At 35.2% G+C, this 21039-nt stretch overlaps 1 protein-coding gene across 2 annotated transcripts in view; it reads right to left on the bottom strand.

Moving 5' to 3' along the window:
* Positions 1 to 21039, bottom strand: part of LOC307176748 (uncharacterized protein) — a 580566-nt gene that overhangs the window by 159328 nt on the left and 400199 nt on the right. For both annotated transcript variants that reach the window (XR_013824880.1, XM_079903151.1), the window contains exon 5: positions 13200 to 13343. Coding sequence is in view for 1 of the 2 variants with exons in the window: in XM_079903151.1 (XP_079759277.1) it covers positions 13200 to 13343 (144 nt within the window). In the remaining variant the exon portion in view is untranslated. The remainder of the gene's footprint in view (positions 1 to 13199; positions 13344 to 21039) is intronic.

Raw genomic sequence — 21039 nt, 5'->3', positions numbered from 1 at the left:
GGTGTTTTAAACTGTATATAAATATATGATTATATATAATATAGAATTGTCATGGATTTTTCATATTGGACGTTTTGCTAATGTTGTGGTCACTTGTGGCTAACTTCCTTAGCACATCTGGGGCTATCCTATCTCATCTTCCAAAATATGTTTTATTCTAGAAAAAATGAAATGCAGTGATATAAGCATATAGCACAGTGTCTGGCACAAAATAAAATCTATATTAGGATGCTATGATTACTTTTCACCACCGAGATGGATTAATATAATGGTTCAGAGGTTCTGAGCAAAGGTCTTTCAAAGAGTATACTGCCAGAAATCTTTCGCCCACCTCAAGTATTAAGTCCCTTAATTCCATAGATACTATATTTCCAAAATATATGTTTGAAAGTGTTTTAAGAGGTTGGGGAGTCTAGTTCCAGAAAGTAAAAGCATTTAAACTTCTTTATTTTGGTTACTACAAAACTAGACGTTCTTTTCTTCACAACAGGCGCACTTGGGACAGTTAAATTTTTCAGGTTTCTAGTAGTGAGTCAGCTTCACTAAGAGTTCCAGCTATTCTTTCCACATTTTTCCCAGGAAAAATAAAATAAACCATATACACAGCTTTCTAAAGATATTCTCCTTTGTCTCAGAACCCCTGAGCATTAGGGAAGCCAGTTACCTTTAAATTTCTATACTGAGTCACATGGTCTGATGATTTGTAATATCTGGTCCTGAAAGACACTGGGTTGGTTGTTAAAAATGCACAGTTTAATGCCTTCACCCCCTCTGGCAGAGACCAAATCTGTATGAGTTACACTTTGAATCTGTATATTCAACATGTTTCTTAGAGACTCTTTTTCCACTAAATTTGGATGTTCAGTTTTACATAGGTGGACTCTCTAACCTTCATTGTATGTGGGTCATGGCTGGCCTAGAGGTGCTGTAATTACCAGACTGTGCTCCCAGCAAGGTTTTCTGCCCACAAAAAGCACCGCCCATTGCTCATGACCCACCCTGCTCATGTCATCCTATTCTTTCCCAACCTGACTCCATTCATCCTACTAGCAAATTCTGTGAAGACACTGACAAGGTAGGAAGACTGTTTGGTAAAAGAGCAAGCACCATGGTACTAATGTTCACAAAATTTCCCTGGGGGGCCATTTCCCAAGAGAGAGGGAGAATATATGTACATCACAGGGTAATACTACCTTGAATACCTCTCTCTGTGTCTTCAGCTCTTTCCGCCTGGTCTACTGAGGCATGGGCATTTCTACCAGGAACAGTTGATGGTGGGGCCTCACTGACAGATAGCTCAGAATAAGCATTAGTCATGTGATAGTATGAAACATTATATTTAGCACAGGAAATATGCTTTGGGAGTGTTAACACATAACGTGAGAGTTTGTGGGTTGCAGATATTAAAATCAATATTATTCCTAAAGTAGGAAAAATCATTTAAATTTCAAGTTCTTACATATGCTATTGAGATGCAAGTCGCATCATTTTGTAACTACATTGTAGAGGGGCTGAAAGACTGTATATTCACCTGGAAGCCCTGTTCCTACAATTTCAGTCTCACTTTGCCTCAGAACTGTGCTCTAAATCAAGAATAGAGGAGAGGTCTATTGAACCACATGGTATATTTTGAGATTTTAGACACTGCAATGGGATATCCAAGACAGTAAGTTATATCACCTTGCATTTGTGGGAAGCCCTGAAAAAACCATAGTGTAAGTGAAAAGTGCCAAATCAAGGTATAGCATACATTATAATCAGGCATCAAAATGATAGTTTCTTTTAAAAAATAGAATTAAACTGTCATCAAACAGTTTGACTTTGCAAATATATTCACAGAAATTATGGTTATTCTTTGCTTTTTTAGGCTTTAAGATAATGAAGAAAAATGAAGTTATTAAAGTCAGCATCTAAGGTTACCTCAGAGACACATTTTCAGCCCAGGTCTATGTAGTTTTAATGACAATAATTTATTTGGTATTAGTACTCCCTAGGAAAATCAGTTTGTAAGAACAAAGACAGAAAAAAGCCCAATGCATTATCTTTACAGAGAACTATTTTATACTTATTATACTTGTCTCAAGGCTAATGCTTGTAAAATGTATTTTTAGTAGTTATCTATAATTCTGTCCTTTTATTTCCATGATCTGCACCAGCTCATAACAGCTTTGGCATCATATGAGTATTTGATTGAAAGGTAATAATCAAGGCAAAAGTATAACATTTTCATGTTCTTCCCTCCTCTGAGTTTAAAAGTACAGAGAAAGGCAGAAAAAAAAAATCCTCTTAAATTATTTTGAAGTATCATTCTTATATAATCTATACCACAAATTTCTAACAAAAGGGTTACCTTTTAAAATAATACAGCCCTATAGTAAATGTGTGGCTTTCCCAGTTAAATTTGCATTTTCACAAAATAATATTGCTCTTTCCTAATTATTAGACTTTTTGTTGTTTACTGTATTTTAGAGTTTGACTCTTTATACATCTAATACATGCACTAGTACATTATTACATGCAGCAGCAAGCATCATAGAACCAGCACTTTGTATTTTATTCAGCTCAAAGGAAGTAAAGTTAAGAGAAGTAATGACATTAGATTTCAAATATGTGATGGATAGAAATGCTTTAGTAAAAATCTTCAATTACAAACCCTGGAATGTTTATCTAAAATAATGGACATTTACTGGGGGAAATAAATATTCGTAGCGAAAACGAGACCCTTTGATGTAGTAAACTTTATTTTTGTGATTGAAAATGTATCATTTCTGAAAGCAGCAAAATAGATTTGGATATGTCTTCTTCAGGTGTCTGAGCCAGATTTTATAGAGGCGAAGGGAATTTCTGGTTTTCCTTTATATATCCCTTTATATATGAGCACTGTGGTGAGCAGAATCCAAAGATGTTCCCTAAGATTCTCCTGATGTACATGCACCGTGTGATCCCCTCCCCTTGACTGTGAATGGGACTCAACTGATTGGATGCCTGCTCCCTTGATGGAATTCTGTTATATGATCAAAGTGATGGGAGAGTCACATTAGTGAGATTATCATATTATATAGGACTCCATCTTAGCAAACTGGAGAAAGGCTCTACTGTTGGTCTTGAAGAAGCCAACTGCTATGTTGTGGAAAGGGCCAAACCAATGATAGAGAAGGGCTAGTGGTCTCTACTAGCTGAGAAGAGCCCCCAGCTGACACTCAGCAAGAAAACAGGGATCTTAGTCCCACAACCAGGAATTGAAATCTTCCAAGTAAGCTGGAAACAGGACTCTGAGCCTTAGATGAGACTGCAGCCCTGGGTGGTATGGACTGCAGCCTGACCCCTTGAGATCCCATGTAGCATGCACCCAGACATGACCTAAGGACCCTGTGAGATAAGGAATTTATATTTTTTTAAGATGCTAAAGGTGTAATAAATTGTTATGCGACAATAGGAAACAAAAATAAACACATTTCTTTTCACACATCCTATGGAAATAAAGTGAATACAACATAGTATTACCATAACATAGATATCTATTTCTTTAACAAAGAAGTGTTGAGATTTGTATTTTCATTTTAATTCATTTTCATAACTGTTTATTAAACCACTCACTCATTCAGTCTTGTGTTCAAAAATAATTACGGAGCACCTGCATTGTATTTAGAATTTGGGACATATCTTTATAAAAGATGCTTTATATTACACATTCCCTGGCATTCTAAAAGCTTGCACTGCAACTAAGCAGACACTTGGTAAAGTAACCTGGGCATAAAGACAAATTTCAACAAATGTTGCCATTAATAATGGAAAAAAATTGCATTTATGCTTTATGGATATTTACTAATATTGGCAAATATTAAACAGAACTATTTCCACTACATTATGATTTGTTTCTCCTTTGAAGTTGTTTTCTAGCTACAAGTTATAGATGGACTTCATCTGTGCCTCTCAAACTTTAAAGTAAATAAGAATCACCTAGGGATCTTGTTAAACTGGGTTCTGTTTCAGTAGGTCAGGTATGGGCCCAGGATTCTATGTTTCTAACAAGCTTCTAGGTGATACTGATGCCACTGGTCTGAAGATCACATTCTAAGTGGCAAGGGTGTACATAAGCTCTGCAGGTTTCTGCTAAGATCAAGGAAGGCACCTCGTTATAACTTATAGTAAGTACACTTTGATGTGGCCTTAAATCAGTGGCCCCATCTTCACAAAAAGTCTAGAGCCAAATAAATATTTTCTTCTAGAGTAAATGTATATAGCTACGAATAAATCTTTGAGTTGTTCATTTGCTTTACTGTTCTTCCTTAAAATTAGATTAAGTAATTCTACACATTTTTACTATGAGATATTGAGCATGTATAGAGACCATTATATTCTCAGGTAGGAAAGCAAAATATTGCCAAGTTGTTGTGTATTTCCTTTTTTATATACTTAATGCATCTCCAATCAAAACTAAACGACATCATTTTTGAATCATAGACAATGTATTTTGAAAATATTCAGAAAAAATAACAGGCAAGGGTAACACATCCTCAAAAAACAAGGAAGAAAATTAGATATGACAGTCCACTGGGACTGATTACGAATTGAGAAATTTAATATATTTTTTATTTTCCCTGTTTATACATTTGCCCTTAATAAAATACAATAAAGTTTAAGGTTATTTTAGTAATATTTATAATATGATAAGTAATGTAGATTTTCTTTATTAGTTAGTACCATTTATCATTAAATAGCAGGTAGATTAAATAACTAAATGTAATAAAATAAAATCGTACAAAAACTAAAACAAAATTTGGGAGAATATTTACTTGATTTTAGAATTAAGAAGAATGTTTTAAATGTAAAATAAACAGAAGAAATTGCAAAAACAAGTAAAATAATTTTCTAATCTTTTTTTTGGATTTTTTATTAATAATATATCAAAATACAACTGACCTATATATTGATCTTGTATTCCATGAACTTGTTAAACTCATTAGTTTTAGTATATTTTTTAATAGATTACTTACAAGATCATGTGACAGGGAAAAAACACACACACATACAAAAACCCCACTTTTAAATTCTTTCTTTCCTATCTGACTGGGCTTTACATTTTCTTTTCTCTGATAACACTGGCTATAACTTCAAGGATGATGCTGAATAGAAGTGGTGAGAACCAACATACTTGCCTTCTTTCTAATCTTAAGAAAAAACCATAGACCTTTTTGCATTAAGATTGCCAGTATCTCTAAATTTTTGTAAATACCCTTTATTAAATTGAGGAGGTTACCTTTTAGTTTTAGTTTGTTCAGTATTTTTTCATGAATATATGCCTACTTAAAAAATTTTTATGTATCTATTGTGATGATCAGGTGGGGTTTTTTCTTTTACTTTATTAATATATCATTTGAACAAAAATGGCACTGGATGAAAACTAGGTCTAGAATGGAATGATCGCCATTAAAAATAACATGTGGGTAAACACAATTATACTTCCTTTTAGACATGTATTAAAATCTTTAATGGTCAACTATTTAAAATAAAAATATACATACAGTTATATATTTTGTGCTATGGAGTCAATAAATTATGTAGTCAACTGAGTATGATAACTAAAGAACAAAAGAAAGAGTTGTGTACATGACAGTATGCAATGAGTTATTTATTCAGGAGCTGTTATACCGTCAGTTGGAGGTAGATTGTGATAATGAATGATGGATACATAATGCCTAGATCAGTCACTAAAATATAAAAAAGGCAAAACTACAATATAAGAAAGTAAATAAAATGGAATTCTAAACTAAGTACTTAAAACAGATAACAAGCATTGGTGCGGATATGGAGAAAAGGGAACCCTGGTGCACTGTTGGTAAGATTGTAAATTGGCGCAGCCAATGTGGAAAACAGTGGGGAGATTCCTCAAAAAGCTAAAAATAGAATGGCCATTTGATCCAGAAATTTCACTTCTGAGTATTTACCCAAAGAAAACAAAACGCTAATTCGCAGTTATATGCACACCAATGTCCACTGCAGTATTATCTACAATAGCCAAGATATGAAAGCAACCTAAGTGTCCATCAACAATGAATGGAGGAAGAACATGTGATAAGTATATACAATGAATATTACTCAGCCATTAAGATGATGAAATCTTGCCAGTTTGTAACAACACAGATGGAGCTAGAGGATATTATGCTAAGTGAAATAAGTCAGACAAAGACAAATATTGTATGATCTCACTTATATGTGGAATCTAAAAAACAAAACAAACAAAATGAAGGCAGATTCACAGATACAGAAAACCAAAGGACCAGAGGGGTGGGTAGTGCGAGAGGGGAGGTAAAATAAGTGAAGGGGATTAAGAGGTGCAAACCTACAGTTATTTAAAAAAAATAAGCCACAGGGTTGTAATACAGCATAAAGAATATGGTCAATAATATTGTAGTAAATTTCTATGGGGACACACGGTTACTAGACTTATCCTGGTGATCATTTCACAATGTATGCAAATGTCAAATCATTGTGTAATACACCTGAAACTGTATTATATATACTGTATGTCAACTATATTTCAATTTTAAATAAATAAATAAATAAATAAAATTCTTGAGTCAAGCAAAATGAGTCAGAAGAAGAAGAATAAAGTAACAAAGATTGGAGGGGACAAGTACACAACTAAGAGCAAGAGCATAAACTTGAACAGTACCATATCAATAGTTTTCTCACATAAATGTAGACTGTACTAAACATTCCAAAAAAAAGATGGATTTCAGCCTAAATAAAAAGCTGTGTATTATTTACAAGGGACATACTTTATATATAAAGTAACAAACAGATTGAAAGTAGATGAATGGAAACAGCTATACCAAGCAAACACTATACATAAAACAGCAGATAGGACAATATTATTAACCAATATAGATTCTAAGACAAGTAGCATTACCAGAGATAAAAAGGAATATTATATAATGATAAGAAAATCAATTCATAAAGAAGAGATAACTATCTTAGGTGGTGATGTGTCTGATAACAGAGCTTCAACATAAATGGACACACAGAAAAACCAAAAAAAATACTGTATCTATTAAATTATTTTAATCCTTAATCCTTATCACTTTATCTACCTAAAAATTGAATTCCTAATGAAAAACATTCTCACAAAGAGTACTTCAGGTCGTGATGAATTCACTGGTAAATTCTATCAAACATTTAAAGACCATCCAGAGAAGGAGGGAATTTTTACCAACTCATTTTCAGAGGCCAGTACTACCTGAAATCAGACAGAGGCAATACAAACATATTTCTATTTACTTATCTATCTATCAATTAATCAATCAGTGTCTATCCTGTGAACATAGATGCAAACAAACATCCAAATCACAAAATATTAGATGATCTAATCCAGTAACATAAAAAGACTAGTACATCTCAAAGATTATTTCAGGAGTGCAAAGTTGTTTTAATTTTTACTGTCATTCAATTTACTAGATTAAAAGAATAACCATAAAATTCATGTGATTATCTCAATAGTTGCAGAAAAGGATTTGACTTCCTAAAAATGCCCCAGTTGAACACACATTAAGGCAAAAAATGTTGGCAGATATTCTACCATCAATTAGTAATTTTTATTCAATGAAGAATACCAAAAACAAAGAAAACAGATATTAATAACTTTTCACTTCCTAAAACAGACCAGGGATTACTACCTAGAACAGACAATGAATTCCTAACAATCAACAGGACAAGAATAAAAAATCAAGTGGAAGATGAGCAGAGGCACACATAAACAATTTCACTGAAGCAGAATAAAGACATTCTCAAAGTCACTGGTAGTCTGAAATTCACATAACAAGTAAAATATATTTACATACCTAAAACTGGCCCCCAAAAATGCAATTCCCAAGGATTGTTGAATGTAAGGTGATCTAAAAAGTCTCATGTACTTCTAATGGAAGTGTAACCAGGTGCAACATTTACGGGAAACATTTTGGGAGTACTTAGTAAAACTATGCACATGCCCCATGACCTAACCACACCACTCCTGGCATTGAGGCATATCTTTTTAGAAATTATTAAGTATAATCATAAAGGAAGTGCATGAAATAATTATCTGAGCCATTTAATTTTTTATTTATTTACGATTTATTTTATTTAGTTATTTATTTATGATTGATTGTTATCATGGATTTGAACAACACTGAGATGGCAACCAAGGAAGGAATTGATATGTAAACTATAGTAGATGCAAACTTTGGAATAATTTTTACATACTTGGAAGCAATGAAAAATTATGTATGGTAATATTGATAGTACTTAAAAGTACTGTGTTGAATTAAAAAAATGCTACACAAGATTGCATGGGACATATAGACAAAACTACATCCCAAGAACAGGACGATATGCACATTTAAGGATTTACATTGAACAGGCTGGTGTAGGGGTTGAAAAGGGGATAGGGGTAGGAATGGGGATCAGGGTAAAGGGCAATAAAAACAAAACAAACACAACACCAAACCAGAAAGGAGCCTTGGGTGATCAGAATAACTCTGTGAGGAACTGACTGGTTGACAGAATTATGCACGTGATTTGCTTGATAGTAAAATTTCTAAGGTTACATTTCTAAGCACATGTAAACTGCAGCATATTGTAATAAACTGAAATGAAACCCCTTCTCCATGGAATCCCCACATCTCCATGGGAATAGCTTGAATATTTCACGTGACCTGTGACACAAGACAGTCTGACATAAAAACTGAATTAGAGAGCCAGTGACAAATACTGTATGCAATTTAAGTACTTATAAAATTAAGTACTAAATTTAAGTACTTAATTAAATTTAATTAAATTATGTAAATCAAAATTACATTAAATTAAATTTATTTATTACATATAAGTAATAAATGATCTATAATCACCTATAATAAAAGTATTTCATCTATAATAATGTTGCTATTATAGACCAAAATAAATATAAGTAGTTATGTTTAATATTTCTTTCTAATTATCCTGAAAGATTGCCTAGTATATTCCCTGGATGTACCGGCTCCTTTTTGAATACTCTCACTAACGGATGCTTATGAAATGGTAGAATAAAAAAGTTGAGTCCTACAGATATTAAAAACTGTTTTACATTTTTACAGTAGTAACTGACAGAAGGACTCACATTTCTTTTTTTTTCTTATGAAGAGCCAGATTGTGTCTAATGTTTACAGAAAGAAATTTAAAAACTATATATTTGATTTTTAAATGCTTTTCCATTCATCATTTGTTAGATTAAATATATGTATATATGGATATGCATATGAATAGATAGATAGGTAGGTAGGTAGGTAGGTAGATAGATAAAGTATTTTCAGTGAAGAGCAACAAAGAAGAATATAAAGACTGGGAAAACTTGAGTGTATGTCAAAGTTCTCCAAATTGCTAGCTTGTGACATTTTCCATATTGATGAACTGCAGTTTTGTCATGAATAAATTTGATCATGAATAATAATGATGCCATCTCTCTTCCTCAGATAGAGTGGGAGAGAACAGATTTCTGTGGCCATTATTTGAGCCGCTGGATTCAGACATGTGTGAGGCAAGGATGATTCCATGAACTTTTCAATTATATGAGGTAATAAAATTCTTTTCCTTTTCAATCATTTGGTTGTGACTTAAAACTGAGATTCTAGATTAGAACATAATACTCAAAAATATAAGCAACAAATAAAAATAATTTCACAAAATTTACTTATGAAGTAAACTGACTGATCTCTTGGTCTACTTTCCACATGATGATTTCCTAATTTTTGTTTTTTTTTTTTTGGCCACGCCGGGCGGCAAGCATGTGGGATCTTAGTTCCCTGACCAGGGATCAAACCTGCGCCCCGTGCAGTGGAAGCACAGAGTCTTAACCACTGGACCACCAGGGAAGTCCCATGATTTCCTAATATTTAGAAAAAAACTTTACTCGTCCACTCACTACTCCACTCACTCCCAAGTGACGGAAGAAAAAACAACATTTATCAAGAGACAAATATCATTTAAGGTACAAAAATGTTGGTAATTTACAAAGGTAAGTATTTTTCCTTTATTAATTCCATCTATTTACACAGAAATAATAAAGCTGCCATTGGAAAGGCAACAAGGGTTGCATATGCCTTTAATGGGCTATAACTCACAAAGATGCACACATAATCATATTCACTTTCTCAAGGTAACTGTCTGTTGAAAACGCTGATTCTCTTATACTGCAAATTGGAAATTGTTTCTCTGTCCTCTCCTCCTTTCTCTCTCTCTCTCCCTCTCTCTCTTTGCTACTGTTATCAGATGAGTTCCCGCAGATGTTCTTTATACAAAGCTGGAGAGCATTTCAGGTAGTGACCTACATTTTTGATATTTTCAGATATTTAAATTTCTAGACTAATTAAAACTTCATGTTCAAATATAGCCTAAAATTTCTTCCTCAGCCCCAGCTCAGGCTGAATCACAGCCTAGCAGCCTGAGCATCTATGAAAGAGGATAATGTCTTTTTTGTTACTTAATTTCCACTCACTTGTCATCTTCTCTTTTGGCTTCACAGGATCCACAAGGTTGATGATGGTAAATAAGACAGAATGAGAGAAAAGAGGGCAAAGGTCTCTTCACTTGATGCTCTTTGTAGTTATCCTTTGGCTGCTGAGTAAGCTTTGCCATTTCTAGCCACCACATGCCTGCCCTTGGGGTTGGCGTTTCTAGTTTTCTGAGGTACTCTTGGTCCCACTCAAGCCTTCTTCACAGAATCATATCCTGATGAGTGCTGACAAATCCAAGCTGAATTCTTGTGACAACTACTTTGCTCCTTCCCTTGATGGTACGCTACCAGTCATTTTCTGCTCCAGGTCTCTTGGTAAAGGTCTTTGAAAATGCTGCATTCTCAGATACCCTCCACAATGTGGCAATATAATTCTTGCCCTGTATACAGAGAAATGAAATTTGAAACTGCTTACTGCTCTCTTCCAGTCATGTCATTGCCTACCTAGAACCTCTTCACATCTCTAAGTGAAAAGCAGAGTCTCTTCTCTGTCTCCCAAACTGTAGGAGGACACAGGGCATGCTTCTTTGTAATGTTCTGGTGCGCCACACCTACCAGGGTACAGAGGGGGCCTTTGAGTCCTTGCATCTGGGGAGTATGATACAAATCTACATTCTTTTGTTTTGTTTTGTTTTTTTGCGGTACGCGGGCCTCTCACTGTTGTGGCCTCTCCCGTTGCGGAGCACAGGCTCCGGACGCGCAGGCTCAGCGGCCATGGCTCACGGGCGCAGCCGCCCCGCGGCATGTGGGATCTTCCCGGACCGGGGCACAAACCCATGTCCCATGCATCGTCAGGCGGACTCTCAACCACTGCACCACCAGCGAAGGCCGACAAATCTACATTCTTGCAACAATCCTCTGTCTTTCTAAATGGGCTCACTTGCACCTTCTTCATTTGATTCTTGGAGAATGGGAGAGCATCACCTCCACCACAAAAAGGGACAGAGAAATGCTCCCGAACTCTTATGAATTATCATCAATGTCTAGCTTTCTCATATATAGTCTAGACAGAAAGATGGAATTGTCATTTGTATCGATTAGAAATATATTTTTCTATAAGAACTCAAATTCCTGACCAACTGCGACTTTAAAAGTAGGAGTTTAAGTTTATTTCCTCATCTTATAGGAAGCCTGAGAGTGTAGAAAAGGTCCTAAGGAGCACTCTATAAAACTCTTCCAAAGGGCTTTAGTTACTGTTGAGCTAAAATACCCCATTCAACAATGGTAAAATGTCATGGCCTGGAGTCTTGCAAAGAAACTATTTTCCAAGTTATTTTGTTCAATATATGTTTGTTTGAGGAATATGGTAAGAATCTATGGAAAATCTAGGTATATTAGAGAGAAATTTATGCATGTGATTTTATTACAATATGAATGTATAAAAATACAGACTGTAAAAACTTAAAAGACTATATGAAAATATAAAAAATTATCTAATCGCATATATATTTGATTCATTCCTTTTTTTTCCCTTAAGTGTGAGAAGTGATCAAAGAAATTGCTCAATGTCATAAAAACTGAAAAATAGGACACCTTTTCAAAGAGAGGGAACAAAAATAAAAATGTCAGAGGACATCAAGTTGATCATCTGCGCAACTGGCTTGTTTCTTACATCTGGGTCACGTTTCAGTGCATGTAGTTAGTTGATAGACGCACTTCTGAGTTTCCATATGTACATATGTTTCTGAACATAAAGCTGCATCACCATGTGGCACCCATAACACTTCCCTATAAAATCTGCAATGCTTTTTCCAGTGGTAAAATATAAGCAACATGTTAGAATAAAAGTGGTATGAAAAGTACACAAACCATAGGCTACTTTATATTTTAAATGATTGTTTTGCCTGAATTATTACTACTGCCTTTCCTAAAGTTTCCTTAGTTACTGAAAAAAATGTTTTGAAATCAATTTATGATCCCCTTCATTAAAAAATACCACGTACAGGAAAGAAAAAGTGCAGTGGAGAGTGAAATTCTAATAGACATCTGTGACAGAGTTTGGCATGCCGGGTGTTTCTTGGGAGGACCTGTGTGATCAGCACCATGGAAGCGAACAGAAAGAAGCAGAGGCAGGCAGAGGGAGAGGCTGAGATGCAATGCAGCTACAATTAACAGCCCTCTTCTAAGCCCACAGGGACACTGGAACCAGAACGGCCTCTCAGATTTGTCCTGCGTTGGGTCGACACGTCCCGGGCTCTTCACCCCCAAACAAGAAGAGGCATGTTCTTAGGCAAAGAAGCACACTGCAAGTGAGGCTGATCCTAGAAGGGCCAAGAGGTACAGACTCTCTGCTGGCAGCATTCCCAGCAATTGTGCCAAAAAATGTTTCTCTGAAGGAGCATTTGACTAGTGCATCTCAGTCTAAGTAATAAGTTTATTGTTTGATTAAGTTGGGAAGCACATTCTTTCCTCCTGCTTCCCACAGTTTTTTTTTTTACACTGAAGTTTGTTTAGTAAAGGGATTTAAGTTGCAGGGTTCGGTTAAGGGAAAGCAATAAAGAGTAGTGAAACACTTTGGCAACATCAACAGTTGGAAGACTTACTAACCTGAGGTGAAGGGACCCGGTGACTAGATCAGAAGAAGGCACGTGGATGAAGAAGGTCTTGGATAAAGAACGTGAGCGCTACCTCACGGCACCTGTCAGGGAGGAACGGTGGGAGGAGATACACTGACCTCTCTTTGATCCGGCGCCGATCTTCCAGAGCATACAACTGACTGACCCCAACAAAGAAAAGGAAGACAAGGGATCCCACCGACATTGTCTTAAAATCAGCCTCCTGAAGCTTCGAGCTGTATGGCAAATGGTGGAGCATGAACCTGGAGACGCAGATGGAGAATAGTCAACGCACATCTCTCTCCTGTGAAATTCAAGATTTCTAATCTATATCAAAATAGTCTCTGTGTCCATAACAAGTTTGGGACATTGACTAATAGACTAGGTAGTCAATAAATACATGGTTAATGAATCGTTAATCATTGACTAGAGAGCATTTCTTCGTCTTTTTTTTTCAGACATTTTATGGAATTTGGTGACCTCAACACATTTTCTCAAGTATCCCAAGACTGTTCATAGCACTACAGGAAAAAATACTTTCAAAGGCCCTTCTTGCACAGAATAAAAAACCTGCTTTTGAATACCCCTGCATTGTCTAACCCTATCCACCTGTTTCTCAATTCAATATCCATTTTTCCTTCAAAATGCAGTATATAAAATTAGAGGATTTCTCAGACCTGTGGAAGAACAACTTTCTCAAGCAATCAAAGAAAACAGGACAAGAATAACTAATGCAATAATACCAAACTTGTTCAAATGAAATAGTCAAACTAAAATTAAAGAGAAAACTACTGATTGCATTAACATTGATAATGGATTCAAATCCATATAATTATTTTAAATATATAAGAAAAACTCCTGGAATATAATAGATGATTAATCACTTACTACTATTATTTCTGGTTACCATTGCTTGATCACTTCCTATGTGCCACATCCTGTGATAAAATTTAGTTTAGTCCTCAGAACTATGTTTTACTCAAAATACCATTATTATGTCCCTTCTAGCAGGGAGGAAACTGAAGAACTGAGAGGTTAAGTGAAATGCTGATGTTCTTATTTTTACGTAGTATTGGAATTTAAAACCAGTTCTTGCTGGACAAATACAATTCACACTATATAAACAAGATATAATAGATATAAACAGTTAACCAATAAGTGGAAACATGTTCCTTCTCACTAATTGCTTCAGAAACTCAAAATACATTACTATCTGAGGGCATTATACACCTATTAAATTGCCAACACGTTCTTTTTTAAAAGATTCCCACTGCAGATTAGGTGGCATTGAAAAGTACGGTCACATAATGTGGTGCCAGCAGAACACACCAGAAACTTTGTTCATACTTTTGCTTCTGTGACCAGCCGCCTGGTATATGTGGCTGAGGAAACAACAAAGGGCCAAGAGGGGAACTCATATTGTCTGAGTAATTCTCTTGACCTCCTTTATTTGAGTCTGTGTACTGAGATTTCTTAATGTGCTAGAATGTACTGAGTTATCCTGTAGTTTTAAGAGATTAATTTTAAATTTTATTTTTTACTATTTAACTCAGTGTAAACGATTTACTACTCTCACTAATTAAAACAGAAAAAAAAAAATCTTTTAGTTCTTTGAATCTTGGACTTTCAAAAACAATGCTACACCACCAAGGAAGAGAACATGGAAAGCTCATATCTAACTGCCCAGCTGGAAGGGCCTAAGGAATTTCTGAAGATTATGAGCAGTATGGACTTTGCGAACATCTGTCTTCCCTGTGAAAATATTTCTTGAATTTCTCTGGAATATTTTATCTGAATTTGATAATCCGATCATAATGTCTAATTCATATACCTAGTATGGGTTTCTTTACAAAATATTTCTTAGAGAAATTTTTTATATATGATTCTTGGCAGCCTTGCATATACATTACTGGGCACATTCATCCATTCTACTTTCATTATGAGATTTCTACGGTCTAGAGAGGGTGAAAAAACAAGCGTGACATCTGACTTCATAAAGCTTGCACTCTAACCATAAACAGTTATTAATCAAGTCACACAAATAAAAGTAAAATATTAACTGCTATAATAGATATAAAGGTGGAATGCTATGCGATCATATAATAATGAGCATTAATTAACCTAATTAATGAAGTCAATGAAGCCTCTTTTTTACTGGTGACTTGGTTGAAAAAATTGATTATTCTCTAAATCAAATTTAATGTTGCTCCAATCGTATGGTCAGATTGGTGGGAATTTCAGATTGCTAGGGCTGAGAACTCTGGCTCCTTGGATTTACCCTTCAGCTAATGGAAACCCCAGATCCATTCCTTTATGAAATTCTGTTACTTTTTAGAGGCACTTACTGGGATTCAGGCAAGGATCTACACTTCTAGTCATATTCTAAATCCTGTGTCCTTCCCTGTCTTGATCAAAATGTCCCTGTCTTGAAAGAAACTGTTACAAATTCTCATGATTCTTTAGTCTTCAAGACCTAGAGCCTCTACCTTATTATGAAAAATGTATTATTTTCCCATTAAATGTTTAGGTTTTATTCAACAAAACCAGTTAATTACTTACTATGCATAAACCACTCTTTTCCTTTGGGATGGAGGCAGGAGTTGATTGAGAGACTAAAGCAAATTTCACTTCTCATTTCCTTACCACTTTCCTTCTATTTATTTGAAGTAGTGAGAATAAAACATACATGGATATTTCAATGAATTATTTTGCCACAAGTTCATCAACATTAATTCTAAAAATATATCTCAGTGCCTATGGTAAAAACTATTGAAAAATCTTGGCTGCGACAATGAATGAAGCAGAAGAATCTCTGTCCTCTTACAGCTTACATTTCAGTGAGAAAGATAACTTTACTCTTTTAGAAGCTGACCAAAAGCAGAAACAACTTCCCCACACTGTTTTTCAGAAATAATAAGTAGCATAATGGCTAAATTTTTCAAGGACATCTTGTAAAAGCCAATGATTTGCCTGCAACAGAATTAGAACTTGGCTTTTGTTTTTTAAGTTATTTAAAATTTAATTTATTTGACTTCTAATTGACTTTCCCCTTTGTTAGTCTTCCTTTTGTTATCAAAACTATTAATTGCTTGCCTCTTCTATTTAGTTGTATCCAAATTGCTCTCTTTTAAATGTTTGGCTTTGTTTTTTAATTGCTTTCTTGATTCTCATCAGCTTTCAGGAGGGTTAGTTTTAGTTACATTTATGTTCTTGGAGGAATAGAGGAAGCTTGCTATAAAAAGACATTTGAATTCAATTTTTCAAATTTAAATTATTTCTGCTCTAGTTTAAACTTTAATTTTATTTCTCCTTCATGTGTCTTTGTTTTTGTATTAATTAAAATTCCTTCCTCATTTTTCTTCTCTACTTTTTGCTGTTATTGATAAATTCTATTATTCACCACTTTTCCTAGAAAGATGCAAATTAATGAAAATCTTCCCATTCATTGCCTATACCATCTTTGTCCATATGTAAACAAAACAATCAATCCCTTGAAAAGTGTTGTCAGAGAAGATGTGGCAAAGGTCAGTCAGGTGGTCTAAATCCTATTTGAATGGGCATGGAATAACAAGTGATCAATTTTACTTTTTTGTTGAAATAGAATTGTGGTTTGAATTGACTGAATGTACCATAGAACTAATGATGTAGAAAGCTACCTGTAAGAAACTGGATGAATCCATTCAAATCAAGCGCCAATATAAGTAAAGCTAAAGCTTATGGTAAACATTCTTGTGTACTAAGATCAGTTCTTTGTAAGAGACAAAATTTTTTTTCTCTATTTCCATCCTGATAGCATTTATTTTCTTGACTAATAATAGCTTATTTGCTTTTCTGTATCTCTTATTAGACACAAACTCTATAAACAGAGAGAAGATATTTTAATTTTTTTCCTTTTTAACCCCAATATGTTGCATTTTACTTGGTACATTGTAGGCTTTCATTAAACTCTGATAACTCGAGGGATGGTGAGGGTGATAGTCACATCTCCACTGGCTATAAACAAATAAAAGTGTCATTTTCAGGGGAGTTGTAGGAAAGTTGTACAACTTTCAACTTTGTAAGTTGTTATTACAAAGCTAACTTACAGTAATTATATCAAAGAGATAAATCAAAGTCTCTTCATAGAATATCATTTGGGGTGGTTGCTGGGTTATACAAGTTTTACAGGGTAGTAACATTCATGGTCTCCTCTAAACCTCTACCAAAGTATGGGAAACCTGAGGGTTGCTGGTCACTGGTGATGCTTCTGTGCTTGAGAACAGAGTTAGGGGATGCTCCCCATAGGAATCTGCATTTCCTTTTAAAACACCTGAGAGAAATATCTCTCAAAAGCAGAAGAAAATAGGAATAACAATCAATCATTTGCTAGAAACAGCACTATTTTTTTAACCTCTTTATTGCAGTATAATTGCTTTACAATGGTCTGTTAGTTTCTGCTGTATAACAAAGTGAATCAGCTGTACATATACATATATCCCCATATCTCCTCCCTCTTGTGTCTCCACCATCCCTATCCCACCCCTCTAGGTGGACAAGAAGCACTGAGCTGATCTCCTTGTGCTATGCGGCTGCTTTTCACTAGCTATCTATTTTACATTTGGTAGTGTATACATGTCAACGCCACTCTCCAACTTTGTCCCATCTGACCCTTCCCCCTTCCCATGTCCTCAAGTCCATTCTCTATGTCTGCGTCTTTATCCCTGTCCTGCCCCTAGGTTCTTCAGAACCTTTTTTTTTTTTTAGATTCCATATATATGTGTTAGCATACGGTATTTGTTTTTCTCTTTCTGACTTACTTCACTCTGTATGACAGTCTCTAGGTCCATCCACCTCACTACAAATAACTCAATTTCATTTCTTTTTATGGCTGAGTAATATTCTATTGTATATATGTGCCACATCTTCTTTATCCATTCATCTGTCGATGGACACTTAGGTTACCTCCATGTCCTGGCTATTATAAATAGACCTGTGATGAACATTGTGGCACATGATTCTTTTTGAATTATGGTTTTCTCAGGGTATATGCCCAGTAGTGGGACTGCAGAGTCGTATGGTAGTTCTATTTTTAGTTTTTGAGAAACCTCCAAACTGTTCTCCATAGTGGCTGTATCATATTACATTCCCACCAACAGTGCAAGAGGGTCTCCTTTTCTCCACACCCTCTCCAGCATTTATTGTTTGTAGATTTTTTGATGATGGCCATTCTGACTGGTGTGAGGTGATACCTCATTGTAGTTTTGATTTACATTTCTCTAATGATTAGTGATGTTGAGCATCCTTTCATGTGTTTGTTGGCAATCTGTATATCTTCTTTGGAGAAATGTCTATTTAGGTCTTCTGTCCATTTTTGGATTCGGTTGTTTGTTTTTTTGATATTGAACTGCATGGGCTGCTTGTATATTTTGCAGATTAGTCCTATGTCAATTGCTTTGTTTGCAAATATTTTCTCCCATTCTGAGGGTTGTCTTTTTGACTTGTTTATGGTTTCCTTTGCTGTGCAAAAGCTTTTAAGTTTCATTAGGTCCCATTTGTTTATTTTTGTTTTTATTTCCATTTCTCTAGGAGGTGGGTCAAAAAGGATCTTGCTGTGATTTATGTCATAAGACTGTTCTGCCTATGTTTTCCTCTAAGAGTTTCAGAGTGTCTGGACTTACATTTAGGTCTTTAATCCATTTTGAGTTTATTTTTATGTATGGTGTTAGGGAGTGTTCTAATTTCATACTTTTACATGTACCTGTCCAGTTTTCCCAGCACCACTTATTGAAGAGGCTGTCTTTTCTCCATTGTATATTCTTGCCTCCTTTATCAAAGATAAGGTCACCATATGTGCATGGGTTTATCTCTGGGCTTTCTATCCTGTTCCATTGATCTATATTTCTCTTTTTGTGCCAGTACCATAGTGTCTTGATAACTGTAGCTTTGTAGTATAGTCTGAAGTCAGGGAGCCTGATTCCTCAAGCTCCGTTTTTCTTTCTCAAGATTGCTTTGGCTATTCGGGTTCTTTTGTGTTTCCAAACAAATTGTGAAATTTTTTGTTCTAGTTCTGTGAAAAATGCCATTGGTAGTTTGATAGGGATTGCACTGAATCTGTATATTGCTTTGTGTAGTATAGTCATTTTCACAATGTTGATTCTTCCAATCCAAGAACATGGTATATCTCTCCATCTGTTTGCCTCATCTTTAATTTCTTTCATCAGTGTCTTATAATTTTATGCAAACAGGTCTTTTGTCTCCTTAGGTAGGTTATTCCTAGGTATTTCATTCTTTTTCTGGCAATGGTAAATGGGAGTATTTCCTTAATTTCACTTTCAGATTTTTCATCATTAGTGTAAAGGAATGCAAGGGATTTCTGGGCATTAATTTTGTATCCTGCTATACCAAATTCATTGATTAGCTCTAGTAGTTTCTGGTAGCATCTTTAAGATTCTCTATATATAGTATTATGTCATCTGCAAGCAGTGACAGTTTTACTTCTTCTTCTCCAATTTGGATTCCTTTTATTTCTTTCTCTTCTCTGCTGTGGCTAAAACTTCCAGAAACTATGTTGAATAATAGTGGTGAGAGTGGGCCACCTTTTCTTTTTCCTGATCTTAGTGGAAATGGTTTCAATTTTTCACCATTGAGAATGATGTTGGCTGTGGGTTTGTCATATATGGCCTTTATTATGTTTAGGTTAGTTCCTTCCAGGCCTACTTTCTGGAGGGTTTTTACCATAAGTGGGTATTGAATTTTGTCGAAAGCTTTTTCTGCATCTATTGAGATGATCATACGGTTTTTCTCCTCCATTTTGTTAATATGGTTTATCACATTGATTGATTTGCGTATTTTGAAGAATGCTTGCATTCCTTGCATAAACCCCACTTGATCATGGTGTATGATCCTTTTAATGAGCAGCACTATTTTTAAAAAACATTTGGTCTAATTTATAATATATGTAAATTGGCATGTTATGAGCTGGAAAAAGCAAAATCCATACTAAAGAAATGAAACAGAAGGACACACAGGTATTTATTTTAGAAACAGGGCTCTAGAGTGCAGGCTCAGTAGTTAGAATTTTTTTCACAATTCTAAAGAGCCTGTCTTACCACAACTGAACACCTCAGGTGCCAAGGCAAGGCTTTATAGTTTGTTCTTTCCGTCACCTGGAGAGGTATGAACTGCAGCACAGGAGAAAGATATGTCTAAAACACCATTTGAATAACAAAATGAATATAGATGGAAAGCACTTCCTTTCTAATCCCAACATGAAGAATTCACAGTGGCTTTGTGCCTTGCTTTTGTTACAGAAACACCTATCCCAGTAGTAGTATCAATTTCAAGAGCTCTAAGCCAGAATACTGCTCTCTTCCTGCCAGTGGAAGGAGGGACTCACCCAAAGTACTGGGAATCAAATGGCCGGCTTCTGTGAATCTGATCCTGTTTCAGGCAAGATAACAGAGAGAATGCTGAAGTCTGTGATCAAAGTCCGGTGAACAAAGGCTCTCGTGAGTGTGATTTATGGAAGCTGAGACTGTATGGTGTCTGTCCTCATTCCGTCACACAACTGAGATTGGAAAGCCTTAGTTTTTCTTAAAGTTTTTGGAGAGAAGAAAAAAAGAATTTGAGAAATCAAATGTAAAGTTATCAACTCTTCAAGTGAGTTTCTTTGGTTGAGAGATAAACAGGAACTTCATACAAAATATTCAGAATCACATCAAATGTGAGAGGAAATACACTTTCTTGTGACTCAGCTACTTTTTCACTCAATTCTTTAGGCAGCCAGCCTGCCTGCAGGAAGGAATCCTGCTTTATCTCCTTCCATGTAGTAAGGAATATTTGTGCTAATAGGCCCAGGCTTGTGATGGTTCAGCTGTGCCTGTGGTGGGGATGAAAACGTGGAAAATCCTGGAAGGGAGGAGGTAAACTTGTATAATTCTTAGTGTGCTCAAAAAAAGCCCATTGTTGCCACATTCTCAA

Source organism: Stenella coeruleoalba, assembly GCF_951394435.1.
Source record: "Stenella coeruleoalba genome assembly, chromosome: 18".
NCBI lineage: Eukaryota > Metazoa > Chordata > Mammalia > Artiodactyla > Delphinidae > Stenella > Stenella coeruleoalba.
Note: the sequence above shows the minus strand (reverse complement) of the source record. Positions and strands in the feature narration are given on the sequence as shown.